This window comes from Pinus tabuliformis, chromosome 7 (genome assembly GCF_031772625.1).
Source record: "Pinus tabuliformis cultivar Carrire ecotype Pingquan chromosome 7, CPIR1, whole genome shotgun sequence".
NCBI lineage: Eukaryota > Viridiplantae > Streptophyta > Pinopsida > Pinales > Pinaceae > Pinus > Pinus tabuliformis.
In genome coordinates this window covers 1,862,302,617-1,862,320,758 of record NC_142293.1, presented here as the reverse complement: position 1 = coordinate 1,862,320,758, position 18,142 = coordinate 1,862,302,617, and the positions used below count along the sequence as shown (strand labels likewise).

The following is an 18,142-nucleotide window of genomic DNA, read 5'->3' as shown; positions in this document are numbered from 1 at the left end:
GTTTCAAAACAACTAAGGGAAGGGATTCACCTAGTTAGGCATCTAACCTAAAATAAACCAAGATCTTGCATTCCATTTAGCTCTTAGGTCTTGCATTTCATATAGGATAGCGAAGCATCTTAAAACAGCAATTGTTCATCTGGTGGCTTGGTAGATAATTCACATAAAGCAAGTATTTTGACTCCATTCAAGGCACTGGTCTTTTAAGTAATCTAATCAAATCATTGAACCTGCTAAATTAACCAAGTTGCTAGACCATTTAGTAGTGTCTCCCGGACTTGTTGGTTGCCAACAGGTCTCTCCATCTTCACATTTCATAGGGACTACCCCCCATAGTCTGCTGTAGGGAGACAGCTAGAACAGAGAGGGCGGGGATCAAGATGACAGCCCCTGCCCTGATCTTTGTCGCATCCGGCCTGTACAATTTGAGCGACAACAGGCACCATTAATACAGTTGTACTGGACTTTTTTTATAAGTGTTTCCTCTTCTTTCACTTTCCTTGGAAAATAGAGTATCTTAGTTGCTTGTACGCATGGTTGTTTAAGCCTTGAGGGTTTTGCTTGTGTTTGCCTTTAAAACGTTTGTGAAAGCTGTGTTTTAAGTCATTTCTTTTGCTGTAATTTCTTTCTTAACACTCGCATAACTCATGCTAAATTGGAAGAGTTATAGCCACAAGAGTTTGAGGAATGAGAAGATTGAAAACCAGATATTATTCAGCACCCACCTAGCTTTGGTGTCAGACATCAACGAAGTCCAATAGCGGTTCTAATGGTTGAGAATCGAGATTTGGAACTACCTAGGCCTCATTTGGTGTCAAAACTTCAAGCTTCGATATTTGATACCAGGCGCATCAGAAGTAGAATTGGCATGGTGAAATCACTAAAGTTGATCCAATACAACATGAACACCAGTTATAACAGATACACCATGAGGTTTATGATTTCTTTGCTCTTTGGGCCTGGAAAAAATTATCATAGCAGATTAAACAAGACATACTCAGAGCAGGATTTCAAGTTGATAGGACCGCCTTCTTTGCATTAGGAGCACGAGACATAAAATGACTACGTTAGCATAGACAGGAAATGGGAGACAGAATGTGTAGGAAGGCACTAGAAGCGGGCTAGAGGGTTTTCGGAAATAAAAAGCGTGAACCCTTCAGGCTTATATTATGCTTATAAAATTGATTCACAATGAGAATTGGACTAATAAAATATAGAAGAATATCAATATGTTAACAAAAAATAAATCACCTGGGTGGTCAGCACACCATTCATTTGACTGGCAATACCTTGGCACACACGCCAAAGAGAGTACTCCAAAAAATCACTTGTCACACTGTCAGGATATCCCTTTGGTAACATTAGACGAAGAATAAAGCCCCGGCACCATGTCAATGACCCCAACAAAATGTTCTCTGGACTCCTCTTGCCTGCATTTCCTTCATCTTCCTCCGTAACAAACTTATCCTTAGCAAGATCCAATAAAAGTTTTCTCCACTGTCCACCTTTAACTTCCCAAACTGCATCTAACATCTCGGCGGTCTCTTTAACCTCGCTTTCACCATTTCCTGAATAATTTACCGGACTCTCTTCTGTCGGAGGGTTATTACTGTAAGCAGTCTTGGCAACAGCAGAGAACAGCTGATGTTGCCACAGGCAGCCAGCCATTAACAGACAAAATAATGCTCTGTTTACTGCTAATTTGTCCCTGGAACGCATTTGACGGTATATTATAAATATATTCCCAAAAGGATTACTGCCATTAAATGCTCCGTCATCTCCATTTCCATCCCCGTTTCCTCCACTGTTTCCACCACGATTTCCTCCACTGTCACCATAAAAGAATTCTCGAACGCCACAATCGCAAATAATTGTTCTGCCCAGCGGCGGGACTCTGTGCAAATAAATCTTGTGAAGAGCTCTTCCATTGTTACGAGATTCGAACTCGGCCCTTCTAAACCATTGAGACGTGGGAGAAGAGCTTCTGCCATTAGGTCCCCAACAGCAACCTTCCGCATTGACAGACGCATCAAATTAGATTTAGACGGACGTTTTAAAAAATTTGCCGAGAAAATCTAGAGTTAGGGGAATCGAACTTACCTGTGGAGGCTCTGGCTCTTGCTGGGCCTGCTCCTTCAATCGACGTGCGAGAAGATAAATTTATTTTGACAACTCCCGCTCCGAACGTGCAGAGTGCCATCGGTGTTGAGCTACTGGACAGATTAACGATCTTCACTTAAACTTTTTTATATAGAGTTGGACAAAGGTACTCGACTGGGGACAGAAGATGAGTGAAACGACATTTGGATGTTTGTAATTTAGTTTTGTGGGAGAAACAAATATATAACCTTAACGCTTTTTATATGATTCACAATTTTGGTAGGATGGTGGTATTTGAAAGATGTTCATGTAATAGATTTTTAATTTATAAATAAATTGTATTATGATATTATGGGTAAAATTTATGGTTTATTAATATTATAAGTTTAAAAATTATAATTTATTTTATAGTAGAAATATTTTATATATTTTTGAATTTAATATTTATTTTTTTTAATTAAATTGAAAAGCAAAAAAAGAATCTAGTTACTTTGAGATAAATTTTAACATTTTACTAAAAGTATTTTGTGGCTATTGATAATTTCTACCATTCATTTATTAATTATTGATAATTAAATTAAAATTTTAGAAAACATCTATTAATTATTGATAATTAAATTAAAATTCTAGAAAATATAAAAATGGTAATAGTTTTCACATATTTTATTTATTTCATTAAAAAAAATGATGAATTTTAATAAAAGAATGATTATTCATTCTATAATTGCATTAATTTCAAAAAAGAAAAAATGAGTTATGAATTGCACCAATTTTAATGTTTGAGAGCAATGGGTAATTCGCCCTGGGTGGATTCTCAATTAGGGAAATCCCTCTTGAGTGAGAAACATGAGACACAAATCAAAGTTCCTCATGTAACACCCATTGGTGCATGTGGTTCATTTGTCTATGATGGCAAATGTTGTTGTTAAATTATGAATGATTACCTATTTGTTAATTATTGTTAGCAAATGTTTGAAAATATCATCCTTTATGGATAGAGTTGAGTTTTTACTCAGTGGCAGTTGTTGATGAATTTTACCTCGATAATATTTAGACTGTTACCTTCCCTTTCAATAATTATTATTACGCTTTGTATGATTTGCTAACAAACCTTTGGCTAGACTTTGAGTGTCTTAAATTTTTAGTTAGACATGTGTGACTTGATGAATATATATTCTTGATGCCTTATTATGAGGAGTCCTCATTTGTATGTTGTTTATAGGACAAGGTGTTATTATGTATTGATGATTTTGTCTAACCAATCAGAGATGGTGTTTACCATCCCCTTGTGTTAATTTCTACTAATGATTTGGTATAATAGACCTAGACACCTATGTGAATGTCTAGATTACGATGAATATTAATATTTCTTAATTAACAATAGCATTGGCAACTTTTTGGATGATGATTAGCATGCTTTGTCCATGATGTTGTGTTGCTACTATATATGCTTTTCATTTAGTGATACAGATTATATCATTATATTAATTTTCATCCATCTCAATGCTTTCAAATTGGAAAATTTCAAGAAATCAGCATACAAGAGCAGTTTTATCAACAAAACCCAGTTTGGAGAAATGGGGTTTGAAATCTTCTAGAGCCAATTTGAGGCCTTAAATGACATTTTTTTAGGGCAAAACTTTCCCAACTCAGTGTGAGACCCCATGAAACTATTTTACACTAATAGACATTTCCAATAGTGCAAGAATTGCATAAATTGGGGCTTGAATGCAAAACTTATGATTCTTGGAAATTGACCTATCATAATTGACCACCATAATTTGAGAGGATGCCACATTAACCCTCGTTATTCGTGGAAAATACGTTAACCATGTGAACACTATGAAGAAGAGTCTAGAAGGGTCAAAGTTTTAACTATAGATTAGATTTGAAGGAGTCAAACTTAACCCCTAGTTTACTATCAAGTGATGTTACTAGGCCACTGGGAGTAAAAGGGGTTATATTCTATTCAAATGCATATTGTTCCATAGTAAAGAAAAGTTAGCTAAGGGTGGATAAGGAGAGAGCAAAACAAAGGGGGTTTATTTTATGTAGCATCCTGTGGGCCGCAGTTCTCAAATAACTTCATAAAGAGTGTTGTCTCCATTGTATTTACACCATTTCCATTCCATAAAAATATAACATAGCAATGTCACCTTCCAACTAGGTTTTCTCTCAAAAGGGTTTCCCAAAGCATATATTGGTGTTCATTATGATTGGTGTGTGTTTTTATTTCATTGTTCTCTACCTTTTGCTTTTTATGTATTGAATGCATAAATAATAAAATCGATAATAATAGATATGGAATCTATAGGAATAAACTCTTTGTAGTATAGATTTCAGATTATTTTAATAAATATGTTGTGAAGAACGATCTAGTGGAATATCCACAATAGTTTACAAACCATTCGGCATGCTTTTAAATATGTTGATACTCTAAATACTGATGTGATATTGCATGAAGAATGGGTACTTTTGATGATAACTAAGTAAAAGTGATGATCATTGATGATCATTTAATATGATCTATCCTTATCATGATATAATTGATAATGTATAGATGCATAGGATGTTTTATCAATAATATATCTCATTATCATGGTAAGATTTATTATGATAATGATGTTGCACATACATTGGTTATTTTGGTTATGGATAAATCTATTACAAATTGATGCCTTGATGACAATGGATAAATGCATTCAAGGGGAGAGCTCTTAACTCAATGAGAATAGCCATGTTATCTTATCATTTCGTAGTGCCCAAGAAACCTTAGAAATGGGAAAGACTTTTGAAAATGACCTCCAAAGTTAACTTAGGTAAATGAGTAGAAGGAGAAAAGGTTGTATTTCACTTTTATCTTATTTTGGACACTTGCAAATTCACCCTCAAGCATAATTTCACCCTTGCATGAACAAGGGGGAAATCAAGAGACAAATCTTGGGAGTGTGTTACTTTATTTAGAATCATTAAATAAGTTGTTTTCCTATTGTTGAAGGGTTGGCTCGTGGGCCATTAAATTTGGGAGAAATTAGTATTATTAATGCACTCGTGTTAATATGATATTGGTGGATTGGGCAAAATTGTGTATCTTCCAACTAGGTCTATGTGGATTAAGGAGCTAGGTGTCTTTCCAACATGAAGAGATACTAAAGCCCAATATGTTGGCCTCTTTGTGGTGTTCTCCTTTGGGCCTACATTGTAGGATGCAACTACTCTTGCAGTTGTGATTAATAGTTAAAGGTGGTAGTAAAATACTTGTAGAGAAGGACACCATTATCGTTGTGGTTATGATCACTCGTTTAATGTGGTAGTAAGATCCTTGCAAAATAGGATGTCACTATTGTGATTATGATCATTGATTGAAGGTGGTAGAAAGATCCTTTCTTTAAGTGGGGCACCATTGTGTTGAGTACATAACATGCCCTAAAAAAAAAAAAAAGACCAATTTTTTTATTTTATTTCCTAAGCAATTTCGTGCATGTGTATTTAGTTATATATATGCATTTAAGATAACTTTGCAAGTATTTCAATTTTAGGAAAAAACCTAAAAAAACTCCTAAGTCTAATAACTCTAAAAAATTGTATAACGAAAATAATTTTTCATGAGCATCGAAAAACAAAAGTTAAAAGGCATTGAAAGAAATAGTTCTAGTGTTCATCTTAATACACATTCACATGAGCACCAAAAAAACACAAAAAAATGAGGTTTGTTGATCCAACAAGTCATCAATCTTGGGAAGGGGGTACCTGTTCTTGACCCTAATCTTGTTTAACGTTATTTAATCAATGCATATTCGCCAAGTACCATCCTTTTGGGGCACAATTATGATGGATGACCCACATAGTGAGGTACTTGGCCGAATAACACCTTACTCTAGCAATTGTTGCAATTGATTCTTCACCTCGTTTTCTTCTAGAGTGGACTACTTATACAACCCAATGTTTGGAAATGGAGATTCCAACAATAATTAAATCTCATGCTCCACTTCCCTCTTAGGTGGTAGCCCTTTAGGCTCCTATAATAATCCCATATGTGTATGTAGAAACACTTCTAGTTGCTATATATGTTCCTTAGTGCACCCCTCCATAAATGGATTTGTTCTCATTGACTCTTCTAATAATGGATTTTCTCTCAAGAATAATAAAACATACTTCTTGCCAGAATTTATGAATTTCTTAGTTTGGTTGCCACTTACGAGTGAATATTAGACTTGTTTTTGTGCATGTTAATGATAAACGTATTTTCGTTTGATACAGGTGGATATCGATGGGCACCCACCTCTTCCACTGACTTAACAATTCTCTATCTGCTTGATAGTTTTTCCATGGTGTTTGGGTCCCAAATTTCTACGACCATTTTGAGGCCCTTAGCGATGTTTTTTGGCAATTTTTGAGGCCAAGGGTTGTCATGTCATTCTTTGGCCCCACTCAAAAGCAGTAGTCCTTGGATAGTTCTTTCCAACAAGCTACAATTTGTCCCAAATAAAGATTGTAAAATATGCACCCCGAGGAAGTTGATGTACCAACCTACCACCATGGTACATGTAAACATTTTGGCTCTTCATCGTCTAGGGTTAGAGTTTTGGACCTCTCTGGTTCTTTCTTTATGTTATAAGGTCATTCTTTCGGCCTCTTGTAATAACTTTAATGAATGCATGTAGCTTCCATCTCTCTCTCTTCAAAGATAGCTACCACCATTCTAGCCACTTTTTGTTCTACAATATTATGTTATATTATTTATTAATAGAAATTGGGTTTTCACTATAGTACTTTATTGTATGTTACATTTCTCTATTTATTTTTCATTTTCTTTCTATCCTTTAATTTAATTCCTTACACAACCTAGATAGTGGTATCAAAGCAACCTACTCCTTGTTGTTTCTTGATACATGTCTCAGATGAGGTTGGTGTATAGAGAGTTCGGTCTTGAGCTAGTTTGGCTTGGAAACAATCACTCTTTCCAACCCAAGTGGCCTCCCATTGCAGAATAAAAGAGAGATGATGGGTAAAGAAATACTATCAAGTTTTTGCTCGAGTATGCACTCACACAATAGAGGAATGAGATGATGGATAATTTTTTTGAGATCCTTTGACGACTTCCCACAACGATAGAGGAACCTTCAAACAACAACAATTTCATAGGTGCAACACCCTTTAAGGTATAAGCAAACTTCGATATCCCCTTATGTGAAGGCCAAATAGATGCAGATGCTTTGGAGAAATGGTTAAATTTGTTAGAGGGTTGTTACTTTGTCCAAATAAAAATAGCAATGGAAAGATCACCTATGAACTCCTAAAAGCCATTCCCCATTGTAAATATTGGTGAAACGATTATTGGGAGAAACACAACAAAGATGAGAATGTGATATTCAAGGTAGGATCCACTTCAAAAGATTTTGTTGATGCCCTTGAGGAGGAATTTTATTCTTGAAATGGTTATGTGTGGAGAAAGGAGTGTGTAGAGGAACATGAAGTGGTGGAATACTTCCACACAACCTAGGAAATGACTAAGTAAAAAGGGAGAAGAAGTAAGGTAATTGCATATGAAATAATATATATAGTTAGGAAAATGGAAAATAAAGAAACAATATGAATAATATAAATAATGATAAATCGAAGTAAGGAGATATGTGGGGGGAAATAGGGATATATTTGTTGCCCTTTCATGAAGAAGAGTTACAACATTATGCCTAATTAAAAGCTTGTTGTTTCATAATCACTCTATGTGATGTGTGATATGAAAACACTTCAACATTTTCCTCTGTCTGTTGGATAATGACCCCTATAGGTTGCTGAAAACACCAAAATATGACTTGTTTCCTTCCCCATTAAGCAGTGGAGTCATCCCAATCTCGCAAATGCTTATTCGAAAAACTTAACTGAAATAACAAAATTATATATCAAATCCACCTGCTGACATATTTGGAGAGAATGGTAACTCTCAAGTATAAGAAAACTTCCAATGGAGCCTTGTACATAGCAAATTTATATGTTTGCTCCAAGGCATGTTTGAAAATTTTCTTTTATTGGAAATGTTCGGAAGATACTCTCTTCGTCAAGCAATACCAACTTTGCCATGATGAATATGCAAAAATTAATTGATGTTGAGAATCCATGGAGAACTAAAGGTTTGTTTCTTGTTGTTTACCAACAATCTTATTGCCTTTGAAAATAAAACATTAAATCCATCCCTGTTGTTGTAAATGTCCCTTTATTGCTGATACTAGAAATACCTCTTTTTCATTAGACTCCACTTGATATGATAAATCAATAGCCTGAATGTTAGATGTAAAGCAATAAGTCTTGCTCATTTTATGCTAAAATTCCTCTTTTGTCTCTATAAAAACTAGTTGTGGCCTTTGAGAACTAAGTGCAACATCTTCATCATGATCGTCTTGAATGAAGTCTTCAGGTGCACTTGGTGGAAGTTTATCAAATCCATTCTTAGACCCATTATCAACGTTGCTCTCAAATCGAATATATGAAAGGTCGAAATCTTTCTCCCATGGAGCATGTGGTGAAATGTATTCTTTGGTTGAGACATTATGGTTCTCACTTTCAGTTTTAGGAACACAATTTGATGTAGAGAAATTTTCATATCTTATATCAAATTTCTCCTCTAAACTATCCTCTTTATTTTCTTAGAACCATATTGGAAAGTTTAAGATATTAGCACCACTTTCACAAATATTTTCTTTAATGACTCGAGCTCATTGCATTAACTCTTTCGAATTGAAAACTTTCTCTTGGTTCAACACGCATCACATATTTGAAAGCAAGCCATTTTCATAGCATCTAGAAATGATGAAATCACTTGGAAACGTTTCTTGAGGAATCTTATGAAGGACATTCATAAATACAAGAGTGAAATCTTTAATTGTCTCTTCTTCATTCCTCTGAATTTCAACCATATTCAAGAAAAGTGAATAGGGGTCTTTCCTTGAGAAATATTTCTCAACAAATAAATCGTCTAATACATACTATGATGTGATTATTCTAGGAAACAATGAATAGAACCGTTCACGAGCACCTCCTTGTAGATTCAAATAGACAATCTACAAACAACATCATCTTCAACCACATCATAAATATCATGGGCACTGTTAAACTTAACCAAATGTTTTTCCTCATCTTTTGAAGTATCTCCAAAGAACATGGGAGACTTCTCCATGGAAATATTTGGCATGTTAGAAAATGTAAAGCGACAACTATTATATCTTACTTTCCTTAATCTTAATATTTGTGTGTGAACTTATTAGCTTTCTTGTGTTCTTTTAGTTAGATCTTTCATCAAACAAATATCAAGAACATAAATTGCAACAATAAAGGACACAAATATTAGGCTCTCATCCAGGGAAAAACCCCTTCGAGGGGAAAACCCGAAAACTCTTCTCTTCTTAGAATTTGCTTCAAATGAGATACAAAAACCCAAACCCTAGACCAAGTCCTCCTCCAAGTATCAAGTTGACCCTCTAACAAGTCCTCCTTTCATTTTACATCAACTAGGTTCAAACTGCAACTTCAACATACCAACTTCAATACTACAATTCATCCAATAACTTCGGCCTTGTAACTTCATCCTCGTAGCTTTTCTGGAAACCCTAATCTAGCCTCCTCCTTAGACCTTCTTAGAGCAAGACAACTCTCCCAAGGTAAATGAGGTCAATATAGGGTTTCCTTCCTTCCAGGTACAAGATTATGCACTTCGTCCTACTGCAACTTGGACTTGCAATTTTGGCCTCATTCTACAACACCATAAACCTTATATTTTCGTATATGTGAGAGAGATAGAGTCCATAAGCAAGATATTTTGTCCTTTTTCTTTCTCCAATACCTTTGCTCTTCTTTCTGCTTCTCCCAACATCATATCGAACCCTTTCCTGATAGATCAAACTTGTCTGAGTGAGTGAGTCCAAATGAGATCAAACTACTTCTTTATATAGCCTTCTCAAGGGGTCAAATTCCCTCCTTTAGGCTGACTTGATGATACCATGGCCAACTTGTACTTTTGGATTTTCTAGGACTTTCTATACTAAAAAAATAATTATTTTTACAATTACATTTTTCCTGGAAGGGTCTTAAGAACATGATGTTGACTCCTTTGACTCGTGACAATAACTCCTAAGACCTAACAAACCCTAGAAGCACGAAGAACATTCTTTTACCTAAAAGACCATTAATAATGATCATGAAACCCTTGCTTTTAATAATAATAACTTTTCTTTTCTTTTATTGTTTGTTACATAGGACACATATTGAAATGAGTACAACAATTATGAAGACCAAAACTAGTTGCATTTTCAACACTTCCTCTTAACTAGGGGTGTATTCATAATTATACAACCGGTACAACATCATATCTCAAACTAAAGAATTCTCACAAGAAAATTATGATGACAATCCATATTGTAAACAACATCATCATGACTAGCACTTTCCTTGAGGCCTAACTAGACAAGCTCTACTTTAATCAAGAGAATTAAGTTGGGAGGCTTTATGTGTGATACCATACTACCTAAACAAGGTACATACGCCATCTGGATGTCTACAAGGTATGTCCTTTAGGACTATTCTTATCTTGGATATCAATACCTAAGTCCTCAAAGAATATTGGTCCTCTTTGACCACTCTTCTCTTGGATACCTGTCCCATCCTCAAAGAGTGTCGCTACCTTTCCTTTCTTGGATGTTATATCCTCAAGGAAACCACATATGCTTATCCAATCCTTATCCATTCTCTCTTCATCACCTAAAGAGGATAATGCACATCACTCCCTCTCAAACCATGAGGACATCCCTATTCTCCATCAATCTTAAGAATAGAACCTTGCTCCTAAAGGAGACTCCTTTGCTCCCTCTTAAACCTAGAGGAGATTTATGACTTCCTTTTTACTTGGGAAATCAACACCACAAGCTTCATAGCTTTTCTTCTTCATAGTATCAACTACCAGTTTGTCATAGTTGCCTGACTCCCTCTTTCCTTCAAATCTATTGGAGGATCTAGTCGGTTGAGTCGACTAGCCCAAGTCGAGTCGATAAGTTTGTAATGTAATGAAAGGATAATTAATGACATACTAAGCATCATGTTTAGTGGGACAATTAGACTAGCATAATTTTCCCAACAATCTATATATATGTCTGTATGCATAACAATGTAACAGTTTTGGTCCAAGCTATAATAAAAGAATATATTTGTGTGCTTATGATGGTTCCCAATTACTATGTCTCTTTGCATCTTTATCTATGCATGTCATGTGATTACTTAATGTCTGTCTACTGGTAACAATGCATGTTTTTCACTAGATTACAACATTGGTTTCATTGTTGTCTAGCAAATGGTAGAACAATTGATTGATCAAAACATCTAGCTCCATGCACAAGTGTTAGAACTGCAAACTTGACCTACAGTTGTTGCAAATCCTAATTTTACACAGGTCCTGCAAAAGGCCCATAATGAGTTTCTAGCAATGAAGCAAACTTAAGAAGCCACACTTGACATAGGATTTGTCATCACCACTACATTGAATAGCTGACCCACCTACTTGGCTTCTACTTATTCGAAAATAAGGGCTCAAGAGCTGCTTACCAGAGAGGTGTCGACGAGACAAACTTCAAATACCAAAATGTAGCAAACACTTAATACTCAGTTGGAATAAGAAAGGGAAAATTATTTGCAACTACTGCAACAACACCACTAGTGGTTAAGAGAAGGAAATAAATCTCAACGTGAAGCTTCCAACACATCTGAATTTTTGCAGGGAATTCTTAACCAAGTCGTGAGCATTGAAGCAGCTAAGCCATTTACTCATAGTATAACAGAGAACACACCTATGAAAGAAAATGTGCAATACTTGTCTGATCTCATAGAATCCAGTGTTAAAGCTAGAGTGGCAGCATGAGAATGGTTTATCTTCAATGAACACCTGAAAATTTCCACTCCAGTGATTTATCAGATTGCCTTTTTGAGAACATCTCCACCTCCACTAACACGTTCAACATCACCACACCCACCACATCTTACCCATGATTTTTATGTGCCCAATGCCTCAACATATGTTGTAACTTTAGCACAATAGTCTCATGAAGAGGAAGTTGACCAAGCAATGAACAAGTCAACACAACCAACTTCAGAGGTTCTGATCAAAACAACAAAAGCATAAGGCGATGACCTGCCATATGTTCTATCTTAATCTTATTTTATTGTAATGATTGTGATCATAATTTTACTTTACAGAACCACTGACATGAATGTAAATTATCTTTTTTCTTTTTTTCAATCTTTCTTACACTGCAACTCTCCCCTTCTTTGGGACGAAGAAGGCTTTGAGGGTAGGGGAAATGTTGGAGAAGTTAGTCGGATTAGTCAACTAGCCCAAGTCAAGTCAATAAGTTTGTAATGTAATGAAAGGATAACTAATGACAAACTAAACATCATGTTTGGTCGGACAATTAGGCTAGCATAACTATCCCGACAGTCTATATATATGTATGTCTGCATAACAATGTAATGGTTCTGGTCTGACATATAATAAAATAATATATTTGTGTGCTTTCGTTGGTTATCCATTACTGTGTCTCTTTGTATATTTATCTATGTTTTTCATGTGATTACTTGATATCTATCTACTGTTAACAATGCATGATTTTCGCTAGATTACAACAACATCTCTTGCATCGAGCTTGCTTCTTTCCAAGGTATCATGCAACCACTTTCTCTCTTCGACCTAGTGACATGTTCCAGGTCAATAATCTTGCTCATCACTTTCTTCTTTGATATGAAGTCATTACATTGAGCCTTCCCAAACTTAAAGTTGATCATAGCTTATTCTTGAAAGTGACCCTCCTTTGACCTCTAGGTTATCCTTTTGCATTGTTGCCTTTTAATCCTAGGATGTCCATATCTTGACTTCACAGTTTGCAGGTTCCTGATATCAAACCTTCCCTCAATATCCTTCATCCATTTTCATCCTTACAATTGAACTTACCTCAACTGTCATCATGAATTCCTGCAACATCCTTCTAGGCAACAAGACAATATATTAACCAGACAACCAAATAATCATTAAAATAAACTTACCTCATCATGATGTTGTTCTTGTTCTACCAACATTCTTATGATCCATTTGCATATGAATATTCCTTCATGCATCAGATTTCCCTAGGATCGAACTTAATTACCAAGTTACAACTTTTCTTCCGGAGATTATACTCAATGTTGATCACTATATATATTATAGAGAAAGTCCTAACTTGAATATTTGAAACATTTCAGAAGAAATCACATTAGAAGATTTAGGTCGACGTGTTTCGAACCAACCTGTGTGTTTCATAATCAGGACAAGGTGAAGAATCAAATCATAGCGACAAGTTAAATAGGGAGATAGGCCTTCTAATGCCTATAAAAATGACTAGATTTGACTTGGTGAGGAAAATGGTGAAGAAATAATATAAATAAATTGAAAACTCATTTTTAATTAAATTTAAAATAATTAACTTTATTTAATTTTAACCAATTTTTTTTATTATATGTATATATATATATATATATATTAAAAAAAAAAAAAAAACAAAACAAAACAAAAATAACAAAAATAACATGACCAAGAATATATAAATATAATAAACAAAGAACAAAAACAAACTCCTAAGTATAATAAACATTATTTTAAGAAAATTCATTTCATTAGTGAAAGGGTGAATTTAAATATCATAGGCTAATAGAGATGATATAATATAAATAGATTTTATAATTAATTTTGGTTATAAAATAAATAAATACATATGCACTTTGCGTGATTCTTATTTTTGAATAGCTTTAATAAGATTTAAAGTCTTAAATTCTTTATAGATATTTAAATAAGTCAAATATTATTCCTTTCAAGCATCACAAGATTCTACATAGATGAATCTTACCCAAAGTTTTTATATTCAACATGCATTTTTATGCTTTCATCTGATCATCTAGTTATCCATATATCTCACAAAGAGCGTGCATCCTGACCCATTGCATTCTTTCATCCCTTTTACCAGTATTGATTGCACATTACATGGAATGTCTACTAACCTTGTCATGACGCTTTTCTCAAAGACTTTCCAAAATGTGGTCTTTCCTTAATTATGATGATTCAACTAAGCAGGATGACAACTTCTAACATAATTTTAGACAAGGCATGGATGATCAATATGAAAAATGGTCCATCTATCTACATGATCTCTACAAAGAAACTTAATCATGTAAATTCTAGACATGTTATTATCACATGTTTCTTTCTATGATGCTATGCAAAACATATTATTCTAAAGGAAAGATTAAACTTCACAAAGAACTTGACAGTCAATGAACCTTATTTAGCACTAAAGATCCTTCACTTCTTTCTTCTTTTCCTTCTTCTCATGTTCTCTCACTGCTTCGACTACATGAGCTTCACTCCTTTACTTTCTCTTGTTGTTTTTCTTGTTTGAATAGTCCCTCTTAAAGTGTTCAAATTCATTGAATCCAAAGCATTGCACTTTGGACATGTCTCTCTTCTTGGAATTACTGAACTTTCCTTTCTTCAGCTTCTTAACTCGGGCTAGAAATTTAGATTGCTCATGTGATCTGTTATCTCAAAATCAGTTCCTGATAGGCTGCTGATGAGGGAGACCTTAAGTAACTATTTCAAACCTACTTTTGGTTGAGGCTTAGCCTCCTCAACCTGAGAGGGCTCTCTCAAAGGATTAATGATTTTTGATTACGAGTAAGATGGCTAACTCTTGTGAAACAAATGTAAAAATGTGAGTGGTGGAAACACAATTAGAAAGTATCCATTGGGTTTATGGAGTCATATATGCTTCAGTATTGACAGTAAGGTTAGCTCTACATAGAAGTCAGGGCATTTAGAACTCAATGCATATAGAATACACCAAAAACACAAAGGGCCAACACAATTTACAAATGCATGAAGGAAATCAGAGCACTATTAGTGATTTCTAAGTAATCACACATTCATACCACTGTAGATAATAGGAAGAGAACAATACAAGACATTCAAAGCATCGAATTCCTTCTAATTCCTGAGAAGCAAAGCCAAAGTACTGTATTACTAAAAACAGAGTCTTTACATAAAGCCAAATATGAGAGCTTTTCTGAATAATTTTCCAACCCTTTGTACATCAGCTCTTCTGCTATATATAGAGCTCTTTACATAACTGAGATTCCTCCTCCAGCATGAGGGGAACTCGAATTCTTCCTATGATGACACCCATTAACACCTAAAACTAATTAATAAATGCAACTGACTGCTAACTAGCAGTTTTAGAGACCTAAAACAATTAGGATTCTAACTATTCATCATGTTGGTGCTGTCATTAAATACAATCCAAATTCGTTCTCTGACAGATGGCCTTCTTCAGTTTAGCTTTGGTGGATGTTTGAAACTGCTTGCTGGCCCTTAATGTCTCATCTCTTAACTGCTCCTGGAAAGTAGGAATCTGCCCCTGTTTTTCTGCTTTTGGTCTCCACAAGTATATTCGAAATCAATTATCTCTGCTGCTCTTCTTTGATTACACAAAAATGTTTTGGACTATCATGTTTTGTAGACCTTGCCCATGCACCTGTATGAAGACAAAACCTCTTTAATGCTGCCTGAAGTATGATGAACAATACTAGTTGTGATCACTTTTATAACAAATGGCTTATGGTTCGTATATGATTTTCCTTTGCTCGTTTTGCCCTTGCTGGATGCTTGTATTGTGTAAATGATCCTTCTTCAGAAACTCCTTTTCAAAAAGGTTTCCCTTTTGTCCCTCAAAATTGGTCAACTACATCAAAATATGCAGCTACAGCAGTTTCGTAGCGCGCTACGAAACTGCTGTGCATTAGGCATCATCTTCAGCAGTTTCGTAGCGCGCTACGAAACTACTGTGTAATCACAAAAACACAGTTTTAATGCCAAAATTTGATTGTCTTGAGATTTCCTTTTCTTAAAATATCTTTTTCATTTGCCCTGAAGTTGTTCAAAACTGAATGCAAAGATACCATTCTTTCAAAAAGGTAAATTATCAAAAATTTGGACTTAGCCTTTTTTGCTATGTGATTTTCCTTAGCTAAGGAAGTCCTTCTCGCTGGCTTAGTTGTATCTTCAAATCCTCGATTTTCCTCTTCATGATTTTGATCCCAGCTCTCAGTCTTGTATTGACCTTTCTGATGTATTTGGCTTCCTTTATTGCAGGGACTGACCAGGTGTAGTATTGAGCATGACAGTCGACCACCTCGGGTATTGAAATTGTTTTGTCTTCCCACAGAGCCTCCATTTTGTTAAAATGAGCTTCCTTAATTGCATGTTTCCTTGAGGCTTTCTTCAGTTTAGCAATTTCAAGGTTTGCTAATTTCAACTTCTTTTTCAACTCTTCAACACTATATTCCTCTTGAGGGATAACTGCCTTACCTTTATCGTTTTTATGCAGCTGAGATGGTGTTTCTGATGTAGTCACAGGTTCTTCATGAGCTTTTGCTAACTCCTCTATTTCACTTGACTCTGGCAGCTCCTCTTGTACCTCCTTTGAACTCCTTGTCACAGGTCTTCTTGGTTTAAAGACAAATTTAGAAACCTGATCATCAAATTTGAGCTTTTTCGAGGCTTTGACCCCTTTGGTTTTGTTTTTACCTGATTCTATCAAGTCTGCTCGAACTAGGGGAGATTCTTCAATATTAATAGCTTGCAACAAGACTTTCAAACTTCCCTTTGAGATCGGGCTTTCCTCAGCAACCACTTTCTTGCCTTTTTCTTTAGCTAATTGACTCCTGGTTATTCTTCTATGGACTGCTTCACCTGTAGATGATTCATGTCCACCTTCTTTGATCTGATTTTTCTCTTTCTAGGACTATTTGGGTGTGTCTTGAATAACCATTGGTCTGGTAGGCTCCTTTACCTGTTTCCTAGCCTTCAATTTTATGAATCTCCTAGATCTTGTTTCTGCACGATGACTAATTTCTGGTGGAGAACTCTTCGTAGCCTGAGGACTGAGACCGGTTTCATTCTTGAAGCCAGACATAAACATGAACATGGACCATTCTTTGTCTATCTTCTGGAGCTCATGCAAAATGATCAATTTGACTAAGCCGTGATGAAACAACGAGGTCTCACAGGCTTCCTTCTTTAACTGGACCTTGTCACACATTTTTCCCAGGCTACGAAACAAGTAGAAGGGTAAATCAAGAGAGATCTTTCCAGTGAAATGAAGCAACAGTTTGAAGTGATAAGGATACACCTTATGATACCTCCCTTCGTAGGTGAAGTACCTCTGTATGCAGGTAAGCAAATTGGCGTATGAATCTTTGATAGAACTTCTGGGCATGGACTTGTTTAAGTCTGAATCAATGAACTTCGGTTTCAAAAATTCCTTGCAGGGGGTCATGTCAAACTTGAAATTTTTAAACCATCTTTCCTGTCCTCTTGGAATCTCAGTGACTGTCGATATAACCTCTGGAGAGATTGGCAATTCAAGCACCCCAACTTTCGAATTCAGTCCTGTGAAATTTAAAGCGAACTCCTTGGTGACTTGCATATGGCCTCCTTGAAGTTTTTCGCAAAACCTCCAACAACCAACCTGTTTGAAAGCTTGTTCAACTTCATTATTCTTTAGGATGCTGTCTAAACCCTCAGGTTCATTCCTCAAACATCTGCCTGACCTATGCTCTTTTCTTTCTGCAGACCCCTCCATGAAACTCCAGCGGAATGAAAATTTGAAAGACTGGTACTGTCTCAAACTTCGATCATTGACTCGCTTGAAAACTACCTCGCTTGATATTTAAGAAATTCAAATTGAAAGCTTGCTCAATTCACTCCTCATGCATGAACCCAATCATAATGACGAGTATGAAAACTTGGCTCTTTTTGAAACTTGCAATCTGAGCGTACCAAGACATTTAACGACCTTAATGATGAGGATAAGCGGTTTAATGTGATAGGAAAAGTGTATGGATTGACAACTAATGATGTAATAATGACAGATTTTGACAGATATGACAACTAGATGAGATTTACTACAGATCTGCACGA

General features: G+C 35.4%; 1 protein-coding gene across 2 annotated transcripts in view; it reads right to left on the bottom strand.

Moving 5' to 3' along the window:
• Positions 1–2,322, bottom strand: part of RUS1 (root UVB sensitive-like protein (Protein of unknown function, DUF647)) — a 268,404-nt gene extending 266,082 nt beyond the window's left edge. The window contains exons 1-2 of one of the 2 annotated variants that reach the window (XM_089460590.1): positions 2,101–2,322; positions 1,252–2,009 (exon numbers count right to left, since the gene is read on the bottom strand). In XM_089460590.1, coding sequence (XP_089316716.1) covers positions 1,252–2,009; positions 2,101–2,200 — 858 coding nt within the window. In that variant the 5' untranslated portion in view covers positions 2,201–2,322. The remainder of the gene's footprint in view (positions 1–1,251; positions 2,010–2,100) is intronic. The other variant, XM_089460589.1, reaches the window with a different exon arrangement.
• Between the last annotated feature and the right edge of the window lie 15,820 nt (positions 2,323–18,142).